The sequence below is a fragment of the Triturus cristatus genome, chromosome 1_1, assembly GCF_964204655.1.
Source record: "Triturus cristatus chromosome 1_1, aTriCri1.1, whole genome shotgun sequence".
NCBI lineage: Eukaryota > Metazoa > Chordata > Amphibia > Caudata > Salamandridae > Triturus > Triturus cristatus.
The window spans coordinates 396661101-396684738 of record NC_140579.1 but is presented as its reverse complement, the minus strand read 5'-3'; the positions used below and the strand labels follow the sequence as shown (position 1 = coordinate 396684738).

Below are 23638 nucleotides of genomic sequence, written 5' to 3'. Positions count from 1 at the left end.
ACGCGATCTGCTAGTTTACTGTGGTCTTCATGTACCAGCCCCAGTTCAATCGCTACTGCATCCACCCTAGTCTGCAAATCTTGACGGGTATCTGCTATGGCAGCAAGTATTTTGTCCAGTGTAAGGTCAGTAGTCGGCTCAGATAAGGGTGTGGCAGAGGTCAGGACACAACAGAGATGCGGATCTCGACATCGGGTCGGTGCTGCTACCGCCTCCTCTGTGACCCATGTTGTCAATTCCACCAGCAAGCAGCCTTGCCCAGGCTCAGCAATCCGGGAAGCGCAGTGGAGATGACAGATGACCAGTGCAGACCCGCCGGTCCCCCACACTCTGAGCAGTGGAGCGGCATGAGCAGTCCAACCAAGCAGGAATGTCCAAACATTGGCGGGACTCCCACTCCCAGTCTCAGACCACACGGCGTCAGCAGCCATGTACTAGTCTGCGCCAGGACATCTTCACATATGAAGCAGGGCACAACAGGGAATGTGGAGCCTGTTCCTCCCGTTGCAGGACCCACCACTTCCCTGTTCCCTGTGCCAGAGGGGCACGAACAGTCTCAAGGCTGCCTTCTTTGCGCTGCTTCCGGCTATGCTCCTAGCAATAAAGGGCAGAGGGGAGTGTCCACCACACAAGCTCCTTGGCCACTCCCAGTCAGGAAACAGGCCAGTCATCCAATGTAACATAGATACGGGTCACTTCAACTCCACCAATGTGACTGCGTCCTGCAATGCCTCATTCAGAGCTACCAGATGTCAGCACATCAGATTATAATGGGCCTAGTCCCCCATAAGTAAGTAATGTTTAAGGAGAGAGGGGAAGAGGGCGCCCCCTCCCTGGAGAATCCGGCTACAGGGGGTTCAGGGCCATCCAACATGGAGGTCCTGTGGCTTCCCCATGTTAGGAGCTTCAGCCGCTGCTCAGAAAGGGCACAATATGGGCGATGGATCCAGCCATCTGAGGCCCAGCCAACATGCCTACATGGGGCTCTTTTACCCCACCTCCTCACACGATCAGGCGACAGCCCCAAACACTCTCCAAATGCAGAGGAGAGAAAGGGGGGAAGCAGCAACGGGAAGGCAGAGAGCTGCCTGCTAACCAGGCCAGCGTCCACGCGGGCCCCTTGTCTGCCCCGAGCCCAATTCCCAGCTGCTGTATAGGAGGCGGCCACAGGAGATAAGTCATGGGCCCAGCGGGGGTCAGTATCCGGACCCCCATCCTCCACCTCCACTCACCGCACAAGCCACGGAGACCTGTCACCTGCCCGAAGGCCGCCCAGGCTCCCACAATCCGCTCTGGGCTCACGCTGCAGGGCTCTGTTGATGCAGTCATGCGGGGCACAGGTAGGCACCGGGCACCTCCTCTGCTGGTCTCCTAGGTGCTAGGGCCATACCGGCCTGGTTGCAAGAATCCAAGCTGCTCCGCTGGGCTAGTAGACACTCTACTTCAGCCACAGGCCACTTTGCAGGCCCTGCGGGCCTGAGAGGCTCACAGTCAGTAGGCAAGCTTGCAAGTCACAGGATATGTTAATACACTGTTCAATCAGTGCTGCCATTTTCCCATCCCTGAGCCACTACAAATAAACCCTTGAAGGCGCAGATGGCAGTGGCGTTACTGGATTGTGAGTCTCTCTGCGGAGCAGTCCTAAAGCCTACCCACCATCTTGCAGCACCTGGCTATGCCCCTTAAAATAGGAGTTTTTAAGAAAACAGGTTGGTAACTTGTGTTGTTTCTAATACGGTATTGTTATCCTATGGGGAAAACACATATATTGCATAAGGGTACTTAGCAGCAATTTACAGGGCCAGTCTTCTGGAGTTAAGGTAAGTATAGGGCAAGGTCCAAGATAGGACCAACACATCACCTCGGTAGGCTCTGGGGTGTCCCAGTGCAGAGGTGCTTTATGGCGTTGGGTGCCCCGTTGGTTTCAAAGGGAAACGGTCCTGGGAAAAAGAGGCTGAAATCTAGGACTGGGGGGACACTACAGTTGAACGTAGGGACACCGTGGATACACTTCTTCTTTGGCTTTCGAGCTCTGGTGAAGTGGTGTCATTAGTAAGGCTGGGTGCTAAACTACGCTCCGCTGGCAGAGTTCACTGAGTTTTTGTCACTCCACCCTCCGCTTGGAGTACAAAGTTTGGCAAAAACCCCACCTCTGCCGCATAGTGGAGTTTACCTGTGCTGCGCAGGCCACTCTCAGCCTTCACACCGAGACAGGCAATGGAGTGCTTCTGTTCAGATGGAATCAATGACACACAGCGGCAGTTGGCGCAGATCAATTCGCTGTGTCAGCCCAACGGGGAAAGTGGCACATACATGGAGACAAGTCGTTGCCATGGCTATTGACTACCACAAGCTGCACAGCCTCACACGTACAAGATGGAGCTGTGCTGCACCTTGGCTTCCACAGAGTGGGTTATGCTTGCCCCTATGGGCCGCGCTGCCACTTCACCTGCAATTTCGAGGAGTGGCGCCAGGCCGAGCGAGCCTCTCCCTCCCTCTGGGATCTCCCTCCCGTGGAGACTTCAAATGTGCAGTAGCAGCAGCACCCAGCAGAGGGGCTCCGGTGAGAGGCCTAATTTCTTACGACTTCCCCACCTCGCGGCGAACTCGGTGCAGGCTGGGCCCGAGCAGGCCGAGTCCTACACGCTTCCGTTCTCTGTGGGCCACCAGCCGACTCACCCTGCTGGCATCGCCTGCAGCGTCACTTTCTCTGGCTTCCCCACCACTGCGCAGACTGGGCCTGAGCCGGCTTAGCCGGTAGCTTCACACACCGCTGCAGCTCTATGCAGAGGAGCTGCAACTGGTCTCAGACAAATAAATGCTTTTGACTTCTTGGTAGGCCATTAGAAGAAGAACCTGCACAACCAGCACTGCCAGCACCAGCAGCGCCTCAGGGTCAGCCTTCTGCCGGAGGATGAACAACATCACAGTAAGTAAGTGCACTTTTAAATTAACCCACAATCAGTACTAATTAATGTCCAGTCACGTTTTTCTAACAGGAAAATGACATCATAACGTATTGCTTTGCTTCTCCGCCGAATTGATCTCTCATCCCTCTACCTTTCTATTTTCTGTCCCACACCTGAAGCTTGAGCTATTGTTACTCTGCCCACTCGCGGAACTCAGCTTAGCATGGCAGAGTTTTTGGGTCGCTTCGCAGGGTTCCGTGTAGCTCTGCCAACTCCGCCCAGACTCAGTCTTTAGGCGCTGTGTCCGTGCTGCAGGAGACACTTGTGGATAAGAAGGCCTGCTCAAAGAAGCTGCAGGCAGCAACTGGAAGTACAGTTTGGGCAAACCCAAGGTGGTGGGTATCAGGACCTCCCTGGCACCGTTGGCCCACATCGACTCAGACTGGGGTGCACGGGTGCAGTGGTGTTTTCTGGTGTCAAGTTTTCACGGTCCAGAGTCCTCACGGTTCTTCTTGGGTGCCTACAGGGTACAGAGAAGTAGCTCTGCTACCTCACGAGAGATGCTGGTTACTCATTGAAGAGCTGGCAGTCCTACCAGGCTTTTGGAGGCAGAACAGCTGCAGGCTGAGCCTTCTTTGGTGCCGGCAGGTCAGTTGCTACCCCGCAGTTCTAGGTCTTTCCAGCTCTTCAGTGTCTTTCTTCTTCTTAGGTCATCAGAATCTCCTTTCCTGGTGCCAGGGGCTTCCCCAAATACTAGATTTTGGGGTGTTAAGGGGAGTGAAAGATGGTAGCCAATGAGCTACTTTTCCTTTCCCCCTATATGACCACTTTCTGTGGGAAATGGCCCTAACCCTGTCCCAGAGTTCCTAAATCCAGAACCACCACACCCCACTGACCACGACCCCCTGACAACCTGGGCCAATGCGAGCATCGAAGACACCATCAAGACCATGGGCACAATCCACTCCGGCTCGCCGTCTGACCCCTTTCCACACCACATCTGCAACAAAGCCGGCAGCTCCATCGCACCCCACCTGCGCAACATCATCAACCTCTCCTTCAAGACCGCGACCTTCCCTGAAAGCTGGACACACGCCGAGATCAACCCCCTACTGAAGAAACCCAAGGCGGACCCGAGAAGATAGTCAACATCCAGCTCACCCGCTGCCTCGAAGACAACAGCATCCTGGACCTCTCCCAGTCAGGATTCCGCAGCAACCACAGCACCGAGACCGCCCTCATCACCGCCACAGCCGACATCAGAATCCTACTGGACAACGGCGAGACGGCGGCCTACATCCTTCTGGACCTCTCCGCCGCCTTCGACACCATCTGCCACCGCACACTACGCACACGGCTCCACGACGCAGGGATACGAGACAACGCCCTGGACTGGACCTCCTCCTTACTCTCTGGCAGAACCCAGAAAGTCCGCCTCCCCCCGTTCCGATCAGAAGCCTCCGAGATCATCTGCAGGGTCCCGTAGGGATCCTCCCTCAGCCCAACGCTGTTCAATGTCTACATGGCGCCTCTCGCACTCATCGCCCGACATCACGACCTCAACATAATCTCCTACGCCGACGACACGCAACTGATCCTCTCCCTCACCAAGGACCCCCTCACCGCCAATTCCAACCTCCACCAGGGAATGTAGGCCGTCGCCGACTGGATGAAGGATAGCCACCTTAAGCTGAACACAGACAAGACGGAGATCATCATCCTCGGGCCCAACCCCTCAGCATGGGACGACTCCTGGTGGCCCACGTTGCTGGGGACTCCCCCCTCACCCACCAACCACGCACGCAACCTGGGAGTCATCCTCGACTCGAAACTGACCATGACCAAACAAGTCAACGCTGTCTCCTCCACCTGCTTCTACACCCTCCGTATGCTCCACAAGATCTATAGATGGATCCCGACAGCCACTAGGAAAACAGTCACCCAGGCCCTAGTCAGCAGCAGACTCGACAACGGAAATGCCCTCTACGCCGGAGCCCCGACCAAGCTCATCAACAGACTGCAAAGAATCCAGAATGCCTCTGCACGCCTGATCCTCGACGTCCCGCGCCGCGACCACATCACCCCCCACCTGAGAAACCTGCACTGGCTCCCTGTCGACAAAAGAATCTCCTTCAAGCTTCTGATCCACGCACACAAGGCACTCCACAAGACCGGCCCAGCCTATCTCAACAGTCGACTCTCCTTCTACGTACCCAACAGGAAACTCCGCTTCGCAGACCTCTCCCTGGCTACCATCCCACGCGTCCGTAGAACCACAGCCGGAGGCAAATCCTTTTCCCACCACGCCGCCAAGACCTGGAACACCCTCCCCCTCATCCTACGACAAACCGAAGACCTTCTAACCTTCAGAAGACAACTCAAGACCTGGCTGTTCGACCAGTAGCAACAGCACCCCCCCTCCCCTCCCTCAGCGCCTTGAAACCCTTGCAGGTATATAGAGGGCTTTACAAATTTTCTGATTGATTGATTGATTGATTCTACCATCACCAAGATGGTGGAATTTTCCTAAAGGGGGGCGCATCAGGCAGGTCACCTTAGGGGTGTGACTGGCTGGTGGTGCACCACGCCTCCCTGCATATCAAATTTCCTGCCTGACCTGGTACCAAATGGGCCCAGGGCAGAGGGTTGGCATTTCCTCTGCCTGCTGATTCTGCAGTCACCTATCAAAGGTGGCAGAGGTCTTTGAAGCCTCCTGCCTTGATATGCTGATTTCTTAGCCATCCTGCTTGGAGGAGGTGACAACACCTCTGGCCAGAGCAGGCATTGTTTCTTCCCTCAGAGAGCGTAGGCTCTTACCTGCAGTGGGGTCAGACACCTGTCTGTGGTGGCAGGCTGGATTGCACCAGCCAGCCAGCACACTAGTAGATGGTAGGTTTTCAGGGGCCCTATCTAGGTTACCCTCTGGGTGAAGGATTTTAATAAATCCACCACTGGAATCAGTGTGGGTTTAAAAATATAACGTGTTTGATACCATAGATTTCAGTGAAGCTATCATGTCACTGGGAAACTCGTTTTACCAGAGTCCATCACATGTACTTAAAATGGCTTAACTGTTCACTTGTGATATCTAAGAATTGACTTAGACAACACAGGGGGCATATTTGCTCATGCAGATATGCCCACACATGTAGTATAGTGGACCTTGCCTTAGGGCTGTAGGGCCTGCTGGTGTGGTGGCTTACTTATACTGTATGCAGTGTCTACAGGCATGGCACAGAGGGATGTGTTTTATGTTGTATTTTCACTTTTCTGTGCACCATGGCACACAGCCTGCAATGGTGTTGCACAATACTTGCTGCAGCCCTTAGAGACACTCTTTAGCTTCCCTGCCCTAGGTACAAGGGGTGCCCTTTACTACAGACTTACAGGAGGTGCTGATGGTATTGACAATTGGGGGAACAATTGTACAGTTTACGGAAAGAGAGCTGCCACTGGGGACTGGGATAGCAGAAACCCAGTGCACTCCTGTCAAAATGGCATCAGATACCAGGCAGAAGGTGGGAGTGACCATCTCAAAAAGGGGCACTTTCCTACATTATGCATTGCATGCAACACAAGTGACTCAGCACTCATATTATCAGAAACAATATTAGAACACAACCATTATTCATGATCTTCTTAAAAACATATTTTGACTGCAGTCATAGCCTGTCAAAATAAGTTTTTAAGAATGAATAAAGAAATCTGTTAATTCATACAAACAAGTTATTGCATTGTGTGACTCTGTGCATATCAATATCTTACATACGCTAGAAGACCTATGGTTGTGTTCTAATTAAAACACTTTGATTGCTGAGTCACTTGTGTTGCAAACATTATCGTGGACTTTGTCCTATACTGGAGTTTACGGTGCACCTATTTCATTCTTTATTTTCCTGCATATTTACTAGCGTGGTAACTGTGATAATTGTTTCCTCAGCCATTACCATGTAAATCAATTGTGATATGCACTGTAGATTGCACATATGTACTTTAATTCACACATTCACAGTCACTGCATCGTTTCTTGGAGCACCTTTTGAAACAATGTGTTGCTAAATGGGTTTGTATATATTCTGAGTATAATCTCATTGTTGTCAATAATAAACTAAACTAATTTCTCTATAACAAGCAAGCAGTTGATAGCCTTCTTCAAATTGCCAAGGCAGCAGAGGCCTGCACTTCCCCATAGGGGACCATTGTGTTGCTGTATTGGAGTTTCCAAGATGAGTCTCACTTGTAAACGCTTTTCATCTCAAGTGGAGCTCAGGCCTCCTGTATACCTATTTACCAGTTCCACTCCTGGACAGAGTTCTCAAGAAGATCATGAAGGACCAGGCCCAACTCATTCTGGTGGCCCCAGACTGGGCTCGGAGAGTCTGGTATGTTGAGCTGTTGAGTATGTCCATCAGTCCTCCAATCAGGCTGCCTCTTCTGGAAGATCTCCAGTCCCTGCAGCAGGGGACGTTTCCCCACCAGAACCTGTCAATGCTCTGCCTTCATGCGTGGAGATTGTGCAGTGACAGTTGATGGCTTTTGACCTTCTGCCCGAAATCTGTAATGTTATTTTGGCAGCTTACGGTCCCTCCATGAAAATGGTATATGTCAGCCATTGGAGCAAGTTTGTGGCATGGTGAACAGACAAACAGTTCGAGCCCTTATCTGCACCCATTTCCCAAGTTCTTTTATTTATAAGTCCCCTGGCCCAGCCAGGCTCTGCATTAAGCATGTTGAAGGGTTATTTGTCTGCTATCTCAGCTTTCCTGCAGCTGGCAGATCAACCTTCCCTTTTGAAGTCCCCTATTGTGAATAGGTTCCCTAAAGGTCTTCAGCACATGCTTCCTCCAGCTCTCTTCATTATGCCTCAATGGGACCTCAATTTGGTTCTCACTTTTCTACTATGCGCTACTTTTGAGCTGCTTCATAACTACCCTTTTAGGCTCCTCACCATCAAGACAGCCTTCTGGTGACAATTACTTCTGCCCGGAGGGTCAGTGAACTGCAGGCGCTGTCATTTTAGCCTCCATGTATTTCCTTTTACCCAGACAAACTGATCCTTCAGACTCGAGCATTCTTCTTGCCGAAGGTAGCCACCCCTTGCAAGTAGGACAGCTCATTACCTTGCCTACTCTTTACTCTCTTCGTCATCCCTCCAAGGAAGATAAGAGTCTCTACTGGCTCAACCCAAAAAGAGTGCTTTTGTTTTGCCTTAACCTCACACAACCATTCTGGGTGGACGATCAACTCTTCGTGGGGTATTTCGGAGCCCACAAAGGGAAGATCATGCAGAAACGAACCATCTCTGCATTGATTGTGTTCTGCATTAAGAGCTGCTACACTCTGACCAAGAAGCAACCCCCGGAGGGGTTGCGTGCGCATTTCACCAGAACAAAGGCTGCGAACACTGCGTTAGCACACAGAGGTCCGATCCTAGACAACTGTCAAGCTGCAACGTGGGCTTTGTTGCACATGTTCACAAAATACTACTGCCTAGACCATCAGTTCCATTCGGATAGGCATTTTGCCTGTTTGGTCCTGCAGGACTTTCTAGTCTAAATCAGGTTTTCAGACCCACCTCCGGAGATGTAGTGATTGGATATCTATTCTAAGATAAGGAATCTGCGGCTATCCTCTTCCCCGCTCTGTGAACAGATTTTTAGGTACAAGGCTGTTTCCCTTTCAGGGCCCTAGTTTCACACACCAGTGTCAGTGTTCTTCGTGGCACTGCACTCCTGGCTTGGAAAGTTACGAAAAGAAACTGAAGTTTGGGTGTCACCTACATAGGCAATGCACGTCACTTCCAGCGCCGGCAATGCCATGGGAGTAACTGATTCCACCTATCGGCGCACAGAGGTACTGCTCCCCAAAAAATTCCAGATCCAGTATGACACTTGGGAATATTTCTAAGGTAAGGAATCTGCAGCTAGACAATGTCTCTACCAGATTAGGCATTACCAAAGGTAAGTAACATTATCATCAGTGCACAGTCCTTCCATCTCATAATGTGCTGGATTTTCTCTATATTTCCAATGTCTGCACTACTGCCTGAAGTGTATAATGTAATGGACCACAGCTGCATCAAAATGCATTCTGTATAAATGTTCTGATGGATAAAAATATAGCCTAACTGTCTCTATTAATGCTTTCTTGTTTCTTTTCAGGTCACGCGCGACTCTTGACTTTTAGGAAAGAAGATGGGTCATATGGAGCTTGGAAAACCACTCCTAGCAGCACCTGGTCAGTTTTATGCTTCCTGCACCTTACTTCTTTGGCCGGTATTTGTTAATAGATAAACCTAGATTTTCATGTCTATACACAGTACCCAAAATTCATAAGGACAAAAACAACCCACCAGGGAGACCAATAGTATCAGGTATTGGAGGTCCAACAGAGTGAATCTCTGAATTTGTAGACACGTTTTTACAACCATACGTGACTAATCTACCATCCACTATCAGAGATACAAAACCTATTTTGAACATTATCACTGATATAACTTGGGACGAATCTATGATCTTAGTTACCTTGGATGTGGTGTCCCTATACACCAATATTTTACATGAACATGGATTGTCAGCGCTTCGACATTTCCTTTATGAGAGACCAGTTGAATTTTTGGCACACTCGGAAATGCTCATCATGATGTCAAAAATGATTCTTGAACACAATGTTTTCTTCTTTGATGGGGAATGGTACCAACAGACATGCGGTACTGCGATGGGTTCCAGATTTGCGCCGTCCTTTGCCTGCCTGTTTATGGGGTGGTTTGAGGGGGCTCATATCTGGGGCCCATCCGGAGCAGCATGGCAGAACTACATCATGTATTTTGGTCGGTATATAGACGACTGTCTTCTAATATGGACTGGGAATGTCAGTGAGCTTCATGAATTTTATAACTATTTGAACAATAACACGTACAACATGAAGTTCACAATGAATTATAGTGCTAACAAAATTGTCTTTTTGGACGTTGAACTGTTTATTGAAAATGACATCATCAACTGTAGAATGTACAGAAAAGAGACTGCTTGTAATTCTGTCTTACACTCAGCTAGTGCCCACCCTAGGTCTCAAATTAACTCAATACCCTATGGGGAATTTCACAGAGCACGCAGGAACTGCAGTAAAGACTTGGATTTCCATCAAATTACTTTAGACATAGAGAGAAGATTCATAGATCGGGGAAATGACCCAAGAGTAATTGACAAAGCCAAGAAAAGAGCATACTTACTAAAGAGAAATGAGACATTGAAACCCCGTATGACTAATACCTTGTGTAAACGAGAAGTAGTGAGAATGATTACTCACTACCACCCCTGGTCACACAAAGTTTTTAATATTTTGAAACACTATTGGAACTTGTTAACTGCAGACCCTGACTTGAATACATTTTTAACCAAAAATCCTAGCCTGACATATCGGAAAGGAGTAACTATCCGCAATATGGTCAGCCCTAGCTACCCTAAGAATGATAGAGGTAACCTTACTTGGTTACATAAAAGTAATTTGGGCTTTCCCCAATGTGGAGACTGCAGCATGTGCAAACATGCTCTGTCAGGTACACAAGACTTTCAATTTAATGGATCCAAGAAGTTTTACATTAATCAATTTATAAACTGCAATACCAAATTTGTAATTTATGTTATTATCTGCAAATGTAAAATGATTTATGTAGGTAGCACTATCAGGAATCTGAAAACACGTATTTCTGAACACTTTAGAGCTCTAAAAAAACTTAGATGAGAGATATCCAATTGTACATCATGCACTGGAATGCTCAAAACAGGATAAGCACTTATCCTTTAAATTTCATGCCTTAGAATCTGTTCCTCTTAATAACAGGGGTGGCAACCGAGAATTAAGGTTACGACAGGCAGAGGTACGTTGGATCCTTAAGCTCCACGCGGTGGACAGGGGAATTAATATTGATAGTGAATTACAATTCTTTCTGGGCACCTGATGAGTTTGTGCCCAGTGTTCTATTGTTCCCTGTTTACATGCTTTTACCTGAGACATATCTTCCTGTTAGGATTACATACCAATACAGGTTAAGATGTTTACATCTAATGTTTCTCAGAATTGTAGGTTGCGAACACATATGGTTTTCCGTAATTGACAGATATGAACTATTTTTGAATTGATATACTCTTTAGGTATCTAGTAGGATGTCACACATCTAATGTCTCTACATCGTGCAATTTACTATTATGAACTAATATTATGTACAGACATTGAAGTATTGTCCTGTATACTGTTAATGTATTTTCCCATATTTACTTATGGTTAGTTGTGAAAGATAGTTATCACAGTTAATTTTCTCTTTTGCCTTTGACCTAATAGGAATGATGTACCTTTTTTTTATATATGCTCCACATTTACTTTCTTTCCTTCTCCCTTTTTTGCTCCTCTTTTGCTCCCCTTTCGATTTACTAATATCTTGTTAATTACATTCTTTTCGGTACATAACTTATGTATAGATGACTAGAGGCATAATGGGCTCTCTGCTCTAAATTGACTTCAGTAACTCTTTTACATTAATTCTCCACTATTTCCTCTCTACCTTTTCAGTGTCTGTTGCCTTCTGTACCACATCGATATGAGTGGAGACCATAGAACGCGATGTTGGTATCATGAATTGACATTTAAGAATGCCAACATTATCAAGAATTTTCTCTTTAAAAATAAGACTTAACGCTCTAACTTTATACTTTGCGACTCTTATATGAGTGGTGTTTCACCACAGATCGCATTTTCAACCCTCCGTACTAGGGACGTTAGTTTTTGGTCTGACACAGTTCATACTTGGAAAAGTAAGGCCTGTAGCCTGATAAGATCAACAGGTCATGATGATGCGCTAGTACCCTTAACTTAATACGTTTAATATCAGGTTTAATTTGAGTTCGTCAACTACAACTACCATACTAGTGACTGGAACCCACTCTAAGATGGCGCTCTAGTAATTTATCTATCATGGCTAATATCATGGCTAATATCTATGCCTTTGCTCTAGTCCGTCATTGATTACTATGATACTAGCAATATAAACCTTTTCCAAGATGGTGCGCATTGTACACGCCGTTGCAATCTCACGAGGTCCAGATGGAGGAAAGCAATATTTAGTTCCAGGTAAGCGCGATTATTGTACCTATGGATACTAGTTATGAGCAAGATAGTTTACTCTACTGTATTATTAGGATATATTTATAAAATGGCGTAATTTCTTAAACCTTGATTAAATTTGTAATGCCATAAGTGATATCATTGTGTGAATCGGGTATGTGTACTTTTCAACCCAATATCGACTGGTCCATTGACTTCTCACGCATAATAAGCTTGGACCCCTTGTGAGTTAGTAAAGATTGTTTTATTGACCCCTTATGTTTAACTAAATCTCATCTCTTGCGAGATGGTAGGACTGTACTGCTACTCAGCTGTTAAATTCTAGTGCGGACATCTTGAACCCGTTTCTCATCATTTTTTAATTGTGTAGCTGTTATGATATTTAGATACTGATTTATTCTGTCTGTCCGCCTATTGCATAGCGTAACTCGTAGCCCTTTTGAGCAATTTTTGGGTGAGAACTGATCGCATAAGACCGTTGTATTCGCTAAATTTTACTGTTATATTGCTATATGTAGCTCTTGTTCTTCTAGGATTTGAGGCTGACACTGATGTTTACTTTTTTGCAACTTAATAATATGGATACCTAAGTACATTGACTCTAAGAAGAATTTTGATTTAATACGCCAAGTATGCATTATGACTTTTTAACTGAACAATCGTGTTCTTGTCACTAGTTATCGTAACATGGTGATCTCTGTTGTATATACATTGACTGCTTCTTCTCTTTATACGGTTTTGTAATTTTGGACTTAAGACTATTTAATTAATTGACTATTCAGAGTTATAGTAGGACTATTTTATTAGTAAACTTAACTTGGTATTTATTTTCACCCTTTAGGACTTTTTGAAGCCAATATTTATACATATGCTTTTCTTTCCTTCTTATTATATTTGAAATCAGAACTTGATACTTTTGTAAGTTCTGGCCAGTTAAGACTTTATACTAGTAAGGTGCATGGTTATGTCTGATTTTCTACTTTCACTTGATTATCCTAATTGGTACAAGTGAAAAATTATGGTTCTGTTCGCCTTTTCTCATAAACCAAGAGTGCCCCTTGGATAATATCTCTTGATGGGTACATTTGAACTCTAATCCACACTTACTTTCCATGGTGGATGACTCTTATTTAGTTATATTGCACTCTTACTTTTCTTGTACTTGGTGAGCAGATTCACTATGGGTGTTTTTCTTGCAAAAAACTTTCACATTATATTAGGTTTCCTACCTATACTTCTTTTTTTTCTCTTTGGATGTTCTTGTCCCACTCTAGCTTATACTGCTATCATGTATTATCTATCTTACTGGCAAAGATTTGAGCCTAGTTTTGTCTAAAGTAATGGTGTAATTTCATCTTGCCTTTAGCCCTGAGGAAGTCCAAGACTTACTGTCTGTTTGGACGAAACACATGTTGGCAATCTGAGTGATTTGAAGATCTGTCTGAAATGTAAAGGCAATCTGAGTGATTTGAAGATCTGTCTGAAATGTAAAAACAACACTGGATAAAGAAGACTGAAATAAATTGAAGAAGAAGATAACTAAACTTGATATTTGGACTTTTGCTAGTGCTCTGAGTTGTATGCCTGTGCTCGGAATACCTAATATTGATATATGTTATGGTGGGCTCCCCACATTTACAACGTGAGGTGGTCGTTGTAGGGTATACCAGAAGCAGCGGCATTTGTAGGAGATTTTGTTACTGTTACCTTTTCACTTCTTTGCGCGGAATTTTCCCAACCATCGTTTATCTTTTGCTTATTTCTTTGGCCTATTGAGCTCATTCTGAAATCTTGATCATTGCATTGCCAGGCTACATATTAAGGTATCAAATATATCATTGGCTCAGTAAGCCGTCCACCATTATTTCGTCCCAAGATTATAATTATTTCACATTCTCTAGGTTCATCATTGACTTGGTCCCAGATGTTTATCTGTTGACTAAGTCCTAGGTCCATCACTAGCTCAGATGTGTGTCCATCATAGCCTCAGTCTCAGATTCATAAGTGGCAAATTTCGAGGCCAATTGTTGTCTCTGTCCCAAACGTGTTATTGGCTCAGTCCCAGAACCATCATTACCTCTAATTTTTGTTCACCAATGGCTCTGTCCTATGTCCATTACTGTGTCAGTCCCTGCAGTTCCTGCAGCATCATTGTCTTCGTTCCGGGTCCATTAGTGGCTAGATCCCAGTCCATCATTGCCTCAGTCAAAGGACCATAATTGGCTTGGTCTTTTAGTGGCTCAGTCTTAGTCTAGGTCGATCAGTGGCTCAGTCCCAGCTCGATTACTGGTCCATTCACCAGGCCCTCATTTAAACACCATTAGCTGAGCCCCATGGGCCTTATTATGCGCTGGTCCGCACCACAATGTACTTGGTGCACCAGGCATTGACCAGGTCAGCGCGTCCTATTTTTGTTCATATGGTACCCTTAGTACAGCTGCAAGCTAACATCTGGCCTAAGGGCAGCACGTTAGTGAAAGGCGGACCAGCAGAAGCTGTCAGTCCATCTTTCACTGTATAGTAGCTATGCAGACTGCCTTTCAATGAGGAACAATAAGTGACAGCACCCACCAACAGGGGATGTCTGGAGGGACCTTGGGAGCCACTTTCCCCTGTATTCAAGTAGAACCCTTGGAAGGGGAAATCACACTGAATGCGTGCCACCTCTTTGTGGCACACAGACAGACCCCTGACTGCTGCTTTGCATATGTGTCAGCGCCTATAATAGCTCATTGGTACAGAGGTTAAGTGTTTACTCATTTGCATGGGCCATACCGCCATGAAAATGAGGAGTGCTCCCTTAATATCGCGCTTGTGCACATGTAGTACTAGCACAAACTGTATTAGAGGAGGGGCTGTGCAGCTTCAGCCTGTTCTTTAATACCAACGTGACCCAGGAATGCAGAAAGTAGGCACACGTCTGTTGTTGCCTCGTGGTACTATGTGTAATACAGTCCCAGGTGTGTTAGGAGCTCAGGTGAAGGTTCTTTATTATTGCATCTTCCTAGGTTCATCATCTTTGCTGCACATCTAGGCCTGTCATTAGCATAGTCTAAGGTCCACCTTTGGGTTCGTTTCAGGTGCCTTTTAGACTCAGTTGCAGTTCCATTATTACCGAACCAGTCCTAGGTCCATCACCCTTGGCCCAGTCCCAGTTGTATGAATTTTGGATCCGCCTTGGGTCTATCAGTGGCCCAGCAGTATGTTCATCATTGGCTTATTGCTTAGTCCTTCATTAGCACATTCTGAGTTCCAGCATTGGTTGAGTCCCAGATGCATTTTTGAATTAGTCCAATATCCATCATTCCCTCCCAGGCTAACACTCACTCAGTTTCAGGGACATTATTGGGTTAGACTCAGGTTTAGTTGGTGCTCTGTCTCAGGCCCAGCACTGCTCAGTCCCGGTCCATCATAGGCTCAGTCACTGGGTCAGTCACAGACCCATGATTGACTCTCGCTGGTCTGTCAATAGATCAGACCAAGAGTGGCCCAGAATTAGGTAGCTCTATCTTAGGTCATTTATTAGTCCAGTCCAAGGTCCATCACGAGCTCAGTTCATGTCTATCAGTGTTCAGTTCTAGGCCCATTACTGTTGAATTTCCGAGTCCATGGGTGTTTCAGTCTCAGGCTAATTGTCACTGGTTTGGTACCAGACCTGTCATCTCTGGCTCAGCTCCTGGTGCATTATCTGCTTAGTTGCTGTCTTTTATTATTTAATCATTCCTAGGAGCATTATGCTTGCCTCAGTCCCAGGTCTATTATCATTGGAGCAGTCTCAGGTCCACCAATGGCTCCTTCCATCATTTCTCATTGGCACCTGCTCCATTATTAGCGCATTGAGAGGTCCAACATTTGATTACTCGCTGGTCCATTCCTGGCTCAGTTCAAGGTCCATCACTGAATCAGTTCCAAAGCCATAATTCGTTCAGTCCAATGCCCATTGTTCCTCATTCCAAGGTTCGGCACCAGGTCAATCAATAGCTGACAGGCAAGTCAATCTTTGGTTTTGCCCCTGGCCCATCATCATCGACTCACATGTTGGGCCATCGTTCCAAAGTCTATTATTTCTCATCCCCACATTAATTAGTGGTTCAATCCCAGGCTCGTCATTGGTTCAATGCCAAATCAATCGTTAGTTTGGCTTCATGCCATCACAATTGGCTCAGTTCAAAGTCCATCACTGTCTCAGCCACAGTTCAGTCATCATTCTCGGTTGTGGAAGATACAAATTGTTCTTTTTCTAAATACGTTTTGCTTGTTGTGTCATAGAACTGTTCTACCAATAAGCTTCTAACTTAGTAATTCTGATTTGGTAGAAATAGTTTCTAGAAAAAATATGAATATGCTGGCAAGTAAAATTGAATAATGAACAGCGACAATAAATGACAGCATGGGTTTTGAGAAACTTAAACTTAAAGCTCTGAGAGGGCAACTAACTATATGTTTTTTTTAACTGGGTATATGACTATCCCTAGTTTCATGAAAAAATGTATGCCTTTGAATACAACAGATGAATTTTTGAATATTAATAATATTTTTGTTTTCGAATAAGGAAGATCAGGTAGCCGAAGTGTAATTTAAGAAGGTTTATTTAGTCTTAGTTGTAGCTTGGTAAATTCAATGTACAGCAGCCCCACCAGGAGCAGCCTGTCCGCTGCTCAGCCCATACTCCACTGTCACACCTCACCTCACAGGCACCCAAACATTCCATTCATCATCACTACTCCAACATTTCATGCATCACATTCACACTGGCTGAGCATCTAGGTATAAAGCAACAGGGGAGAAGCATAAGTACAAATACAAGATACTACACATGTATTTACCACCTTCTTCAAAGAATTCATTGCCAGTGGAGTTGGTCAGCTTTGTTGTCTCAATCCAGGATTTGTTCTCTACGATTTAATATAATTACTAGTGACTTTAAAACCCACTTATCTAGACTGCAATCTACTGATAGAAATACCAAATCGGACGACTACTTCAGGTAAATGCCAAGCATTAGATGTAAGGGGTATTAGATCAATATTGCTAAATTTCAATGTAAGTTTCTAGCCAAATTGTCATGTTTGTTTGTGAGATTGATTACTGTCCTGAATTATAATTTTGATTCAATATTACATTTAAATTAATGTATACCTTTTGTATTTATCCCTCAATTAAATCAGCCATTACCCTCAAAATACCCATCAGTTTGAGCATCATTTATTTTCCGGTTCAAAGGGACAACAAAGATTCCATAACCAACCATTTCATTAATTTCATTTGACAAAATGGCCTTATACCTCATCCTCATCTCTTGTCATGTTGCAAGAATCGGGAGACATAGTGGTGGTTCTATTGTGGTTGTACTCTGTACCCTGATGTCATGACATTCATGTTGTTCTTTCTTTCAGGCTTACTGCCTTCATTGCTAAGATACTCTCCATTTGTCGCGATCACATTAATATGAATGATGGCACCATCCTGACAGCGGTGGACTTTCTGATGAAGCATCAGGAGGAGAATAGCGGGGCCTTCAGGGATCCAGCACCGGTCTGGCACAGGGAGATGCAGGTAATCAGGGTCATGTTCTGGCTCAGGAGGAAGAGGGAGAAGGTCCAAATAATGTGTTTACTCTACACAAGCTTCTCCTTCTTGAGAGGGTGTTGCTGTTCTTGCTTCTCCTAACCTAGGAATACATTGGGAAGATGGAGGTTTAAAGATTGTCTGTGTCTTGATGCAATGAGGGAAGGCCATAGTCCCCTGGTTTCCCTCTCCCCATTGTCCCCACTGCAGAGAATTCTGAGGCACAAGTGCTTGGAACCAGCATCCTTGCAATGGAAGAAAGTGTCCCTGCCACCTGCAGATGTGCTACCCCAACATGTCTGCCTATCTGTGTTTTGATGTCAATGGGCCACAGGTGGAACAAAAAATCAAACAGAAATAAAATACAGCACTGTGCAGTGCTAGTCTTTCACTTGATTTCAGTTAATTTCATTGGTTTATTTTGGCTGATGTGTCTCTTGACACTTTGTTAGCTGTTATTTTTACCCAGCTCACTGGTATTCTATTGACAATAAAATAATGAAGAACAGAGTCAGCCTGCTCTGTATTTTTACTAAAGTTCTACTATGCTCTATGCCATGGCATTATCCATTGTATCCATGGAATGCTGTTATGACCTGAGTGTATCCAACCTGTTCAGGCTGTAGTGGGAGATGGTAAACATAACCTAATGCATTCTTCGGCCATAGCTGCCCTCAGCCATACATAGAATATTATGTAGCTGTACAGCAACCGCTGCAACCAGCATCATCCAGCCATTGATAATATGCTGCAGGCAACATTCAAAGTTGTCAGTAAAACAAAACGTTTAGAAGCTCCTGTACAGGCACTGATGCCCCTACATGTTTTTAGTAAAATCTAGTGCCTAAAAGATCAAAGCGCCAGCTGCGGACATCTAGTCGCACAATACCATGGCAAAGTCGAATGTTATGGCAGACCGCGATGAAGTGTGGTTCGAATACACCCAGTATACGCTTACCTTTAGACTTAGAAGAAATTTCAAAGGAAAATGTCTAAGAAGGTAAAGTTTAAGTTTAGCGGGCAAGGCAGTTGGCAGAGTCCAAGAAGGAGGTGTTGTCACCGGGAAGCTGCTGGACAAAGTTGCAGTGAAGTTGTTTCCATTTGCAAGTCGAAAATCTCCAGCGATACAAGGCTGCAGGCTGTATGCGATGAGGGCTTCAGGAGGCTGGATATCCTTCCAAAGAGGAGCAGCTGAACAGGATTTACTTCTGTGGGGAAGAACTTAGCAGGAGCTTCCGCAAAGTTAGGGCAGCTTGTGCTGCACCATGGGCGGATTAGCAAGCAGGTTGGTCTCAGTCTCTTCTCGGTTCTGTAATGTAATGTAATGTGATGTAATGTAATGAGTGTCCCGGCGCTGAAAAGACCACGAGACAGACAGTAAGCACAACAAGGCCTAGATCTAATGTTGGAATAGCCAGGTTTTTAATTTCCTCCTAAAGGCGAGGAGATACTGCACCTGTCTAAGAGAGAAGGGCAAGCTATTCCGTGGCCGAGATGCCACCACTTGAAAGGATCAACCACCCATACGGGAGAGGGAAAACTTTGGAATGGTCATCAGGAGTTGTACTGAGGACCTCAAAGTCCATTGTGGGACATAGTGCTGAATCTTTTTCCTGATGTAAGGGGCCCCTGTATTATGAAGGGCCTTATAGACCAAGTAGAGGGTCATTCGCGCCCTGGGGCCAACCATAAGAATAGCTCTGGCCACCGCATTCTGAACCATCTGCAAGTGACCTAGTAGATAGTCAGGGAGGCCCAGGTACAGGGCATTGATGTAGTCCAGCCTTGATACAATGAGGGCCTGGACTACATCCTTCTGTGTGAGACCGGGAGCAGGGGAAGAAAATTCTTTAACATTTTCAATAGCCCAAAGCAGGTGCAGGCCACAGTTTGAATCTGAGCCTTAATAGACAGGTCAGTGTCTAGCTTGACCCCAAGGTTCTTCACGGTGCTACTGAGGTTACAGGGGGGGACATATCCTGTGGCCACCATTGGCGCCATGCTTCACCAGGATTAGAGACGAAGAAAATAATCTCTGACTTTTTCGGAATACACTTCAATTGGTTTTGAATAAGCCAGGAAAACACCTTCGTCAAGCAGGCGTTTATCTCACTGCCTCTAAAGTCGGCACCCTTAGCACAGGTGAACAACAATTGCATGTCATCGGCGTAGAATACTATTTTAGCACTGTATTCCTCAGCTAGGAGTGCAAGGGGGGCCATGAACACATTAAAAAGTGTCGGGCTCAAAACCGAGCCCTGTGGGACCCCTACTTTCATAGGGGGGATGGGAGCCAAAAAGGGAGGGGACCAAATTGTTTTCTGATGGCCACCTAAAAAGGAGATGAACCATCTGAGTACCGTGCTATCGATGCCACACCTCTGGAGTCTTCGCAGGAGTCGGTCGTGGGGCATGGTATCGAAGGCCGTGGAAAGGTCCAACAATACCAGTACCGCATTGCCAGCTTTGTGTAGTGTTGCTTTAATAGTTTCAGAGACTTCTAATAAGGCTGTTTCGGTACAGAAGTTTGCTCTCAAACCCGACTGACTTGGGTGAAGTAAATGGTTGTCCTCCACATATTCTGTGGTGACTGTATTTACATATTCCTCCAAAACCTTGGAGAAGAAAGGCAGCAATGATATTGGCCTGTAATTACCGGCTACCAATGGATCTGCCGCGGGTTTCTTTTAAAAGCAGGATCATTTTTGCGTATTTCCAGCTCTCTGGCATTTGCCCCTCATACAGGGAGGTGTTCAGGACCAAGTTGTCGGCTTGGTTAATCACCTCAGCAATAGATGCCAGCACTTTCGATGGACAAGGGTCGGAGGATGAACTGGAGTTTAGAGCTTTCATTATCTCGAGGGATTTATCCAAAGTGATAGAAGGAAACTGCATGAGGGAAAAACCAATATTAGGGTTAGCACGAGGGGTGGACCCGTGTTTACTACCGTCACCAGGGGCTGCGTCTCAAAAGAATCTTGGATGATTTTAATTTTGTCATAAAAATAGTGGGCCAGATGGTTAGTCCAATCACTGGTATGGGCTGTCAATTACATTAGGGGATGAGAAGTCTTTTACCATTTAAAAAAGTTCTTTACTTTTGTTCCCGGCCTGTTCGATTTTAGAGGAAAGAAAAAGTTTCTTTTCTTCGCGGACTGTACTGTAGTTGACTTTCAGGACCAGTGTGTAGGTGATTTCGTCCGCGGGATTGAAGTTATTCCGGCACGCTCTCTCAAGGCATTTGCAAGCACTTTTACTCTTTCTAAGGGCCTCTGTGAACCATGGGGCAGAGGCTCTGCTAGTTTTTGCTGCCCGAGTGGAAGGAGGGGCAAGCTCCATCGAACGGAGCTGTTGCCAGTTCTCCAAGGAGAGCACATCACTCTCGAGGTTTCCGCTGTGAGGGATAGAGTGGAGGCAAAGTGCAGAATCCAACGCCTCCGAGGTGAACTGATGAAACAGCCTAAAACTGCTGGCGCGAGGCTTGCAATAGGAATGAGGGCTACCTGACTCCCTACGGACTCTAAAACCAAGCAGAAAATGGTCAGTCCATACTATGGGGAAGGGCGCGTCCATTTCTATCCTGGCGGTGGAAAATATCTGGTCCAATGTGTGACCCCTTTCATGGGTAGGGAAGAGAACATAAGGGGCCAGGTTGAGTATGCCCAGAGATTCGCTAAGCCTAATGGGCTCAAGTTCCGCTGGTTTGTCCATAAGAATATTAAAATCCCCGAGTACCAAGCAGTGACTGTATTTGGCAGCAATAGGGTAGATAGTGTGACTAATAGACTTTGTGAACTTTCCAGCCAGCCCAGGAGGGCCGATACGGCAGATACGGCAAGAAGGAAGCCGAGGCTCTCGGCCCCCTCTATCTCCGCGGTAGGCAGTAAAGAGCAAGTAAAAGTGTTCTTAAAGATTATGGCCATCCCCCGCCCCTGCCCCCTGGCCGATCCTTTCTTAGGATCTGGTATCCAGGGGGGATCGCACTAGCAGTGGTGGGATTAGAGCCTTTGTTTAGCCATGTTTCGGTTGGAAACATAATATCGAGCGTTAAATCTATTAGAAGGTCAAAGAGCTGAAACTCATGTTTTTTCTACCTACCGGGTGTTTAGTAGGAAAGCCTTCAGTTGACTCCCTTCCCCGTGCTTTTGGTCTGAGTGGGCGCCGGTGTTAGACTTCTCTTTGCAGTCCACACTGTGAGGGGGAAAGGCCGCCTAATTGCAGTGTTTGCAGGCAAGGCAGCCTGCATCTGCCTGAAGGGAAAAGTGGCTCTGCAGTAAATTATGTGATTTATGTGATCTAGTGGAAAACCGTCAGCATTTCCGGCACCGGCTGCCTCCGGGATGCTGACGGGCGCAGACGGGCATGTCTTAGGCACACCAGCGGCGCGCCTGCTGTGCGCTTGCGCAGCGTCCCGTTTTATAATCCCCAGGTTGAAACAACTATACCACACCGTCAAAGAAAATGGCGGTTTCTAACTATCAGCTTGGCTGCCTCCCACTCAAAGTTCGATTCCCGCCTCCCTCCACACATCAAATTCAACACAGTGCAGAAAGTTAAAATGCAAGTTTAAAAGCAGTACATAAATCTAAAAAAAAACTAGAACTAGTTCCGATCTGTGCAAATAAGCAAATTAGCAGCTAGTACTACGAGCAAGGTGTAGCTGACTGCACTATCACGAGGTTGAGCGCTCTCGCGCAGCGTCCCGTTTTATAACCCCCAGGTTGAAACAACTAGACCACACCGTCAAAGGATATGGCGGTTTCTAATTATCAGCTCGGCTGCCTCCCACTCAGGGTTCGATTCCCACCTCCCTCCACACATCAAATTCAACACAGTGCAGAAAGTTAAAATGCAAGTTTAAAAGCAGTACATACATCTAAAAAATAACTAGAACTAGTTCTGATCTGTGCAGATAAGCAAATTATCAGCAAGTACTACGAGCAAGGTGCAGCTGACTGCACTATCACGGGGTCCAGGTTCTCAGTCCTCTTTTTGACAGGAATTCTTTTTAACTCCAAAGTTTTGGATTTGGGCAATCCTGGCACCTTTAGCACAACTTCCAAGGGCCCAGGTCAGGGGGTGTATCATTTGGAGGGTCAGGACTCATTCTGGCTGGTTCCAGGTGCGGGTTCAAGATGGCTGGAGCCTTTTCTCTGTCCGAGTCTCAGATCAGGAGGCCAGCGAACTGGCCCTAGAAGTCACTCTGGTAGTCCTGGGTGCAAGCAGAAAAGCAGGTGTCAAGCAGCTGGGCAGTCCTCTGAGGGCACAAGGCAGGCTTCAGGCAGAAGGGCAGTCCTTTTGGTGCAGCAGGTCAGTCCTTTGAAGTACACACCAGGCCATGGACAGCGGGGTAGTCCTTCGAGAGTCCTTCCGCAGGCCCAGAAGTGAACTGAAGAGTGAGTCTGTGGGTCCTATTTTTAGGTCGAGCATTCAAGACCTCTTGTATATACTTTAGTATATACTTATATGTGTCTGTACTTTGTGGGCTCTGGAGATCAGCCCTGGGACTTGTCTGCTTCCGCTAAGGGACTTTTTTTCTGTTCAACTGCCCCTATTTAACTGTTTTGATGGAAAACGACCAGTTGAGGCAGGGCCAGACTGGCCTTAGCGGGCACGGGGTATTTCCCCCGTGGGCCACCAGGGCGTGGGCCGATTTTGGGCCCCTGTGGGCCTTTTTTGTTACGGGGCCACTTTTTGCAGCATAGCTGCAATATCGGCCTCTGTAACAAAATCGGCCGATACCGGCCTTGCCAAACAGCTCGGCAGCACCCCCCAAGCACCCTGGGGGCCGGCCGAGCACTTTGCCAGGGACGGTTTTGGGCCCCAGTCCGGCCCTGAGTAGAGGTCTGTAAAATACCAGAACTGCTTTCTGCTTGTTCAACTGCCTCTATTCAACTGTCTTGATAGAAAACGACCAGGAGAGGTCAGTAAAACATCAGAATTGCTTTCTGCTTAGGGACTTTCTTTTTTTATTTTTCTAGCACCTGCCTCTATTTAGCCTTCTTGATTGAAAATAACCAGCAGAGGTCAGTAAAATACCA

The 23638-nt window shown here is 46.3% G+C and overlaps 1 protein-coding gene across 1 annotated transcript in view; it reads left to right on the top strand.

Moving 5' to 3' along the window:
* The window catches only part of LOC146870299 (complement C4-B-like), a 332560-nt gene that overhangs the window by 174402 nt on the left and 134520 nt on the right, over window positions 1-23638 (top strand). Inside the window, exons 21-22 of the mRNA XM_085642540.1 lie at window positions 9071-9146; window positions 17426-17585. Coding sequence (XP_085498666.1) covers window positions 9071-9146; window positions 17426-17585 — 236 coding nt within the window. The remainder of the gene's footprint in view (window positions 1-9070; window positions 9147-17425; window positions 17586-23638) is intronic.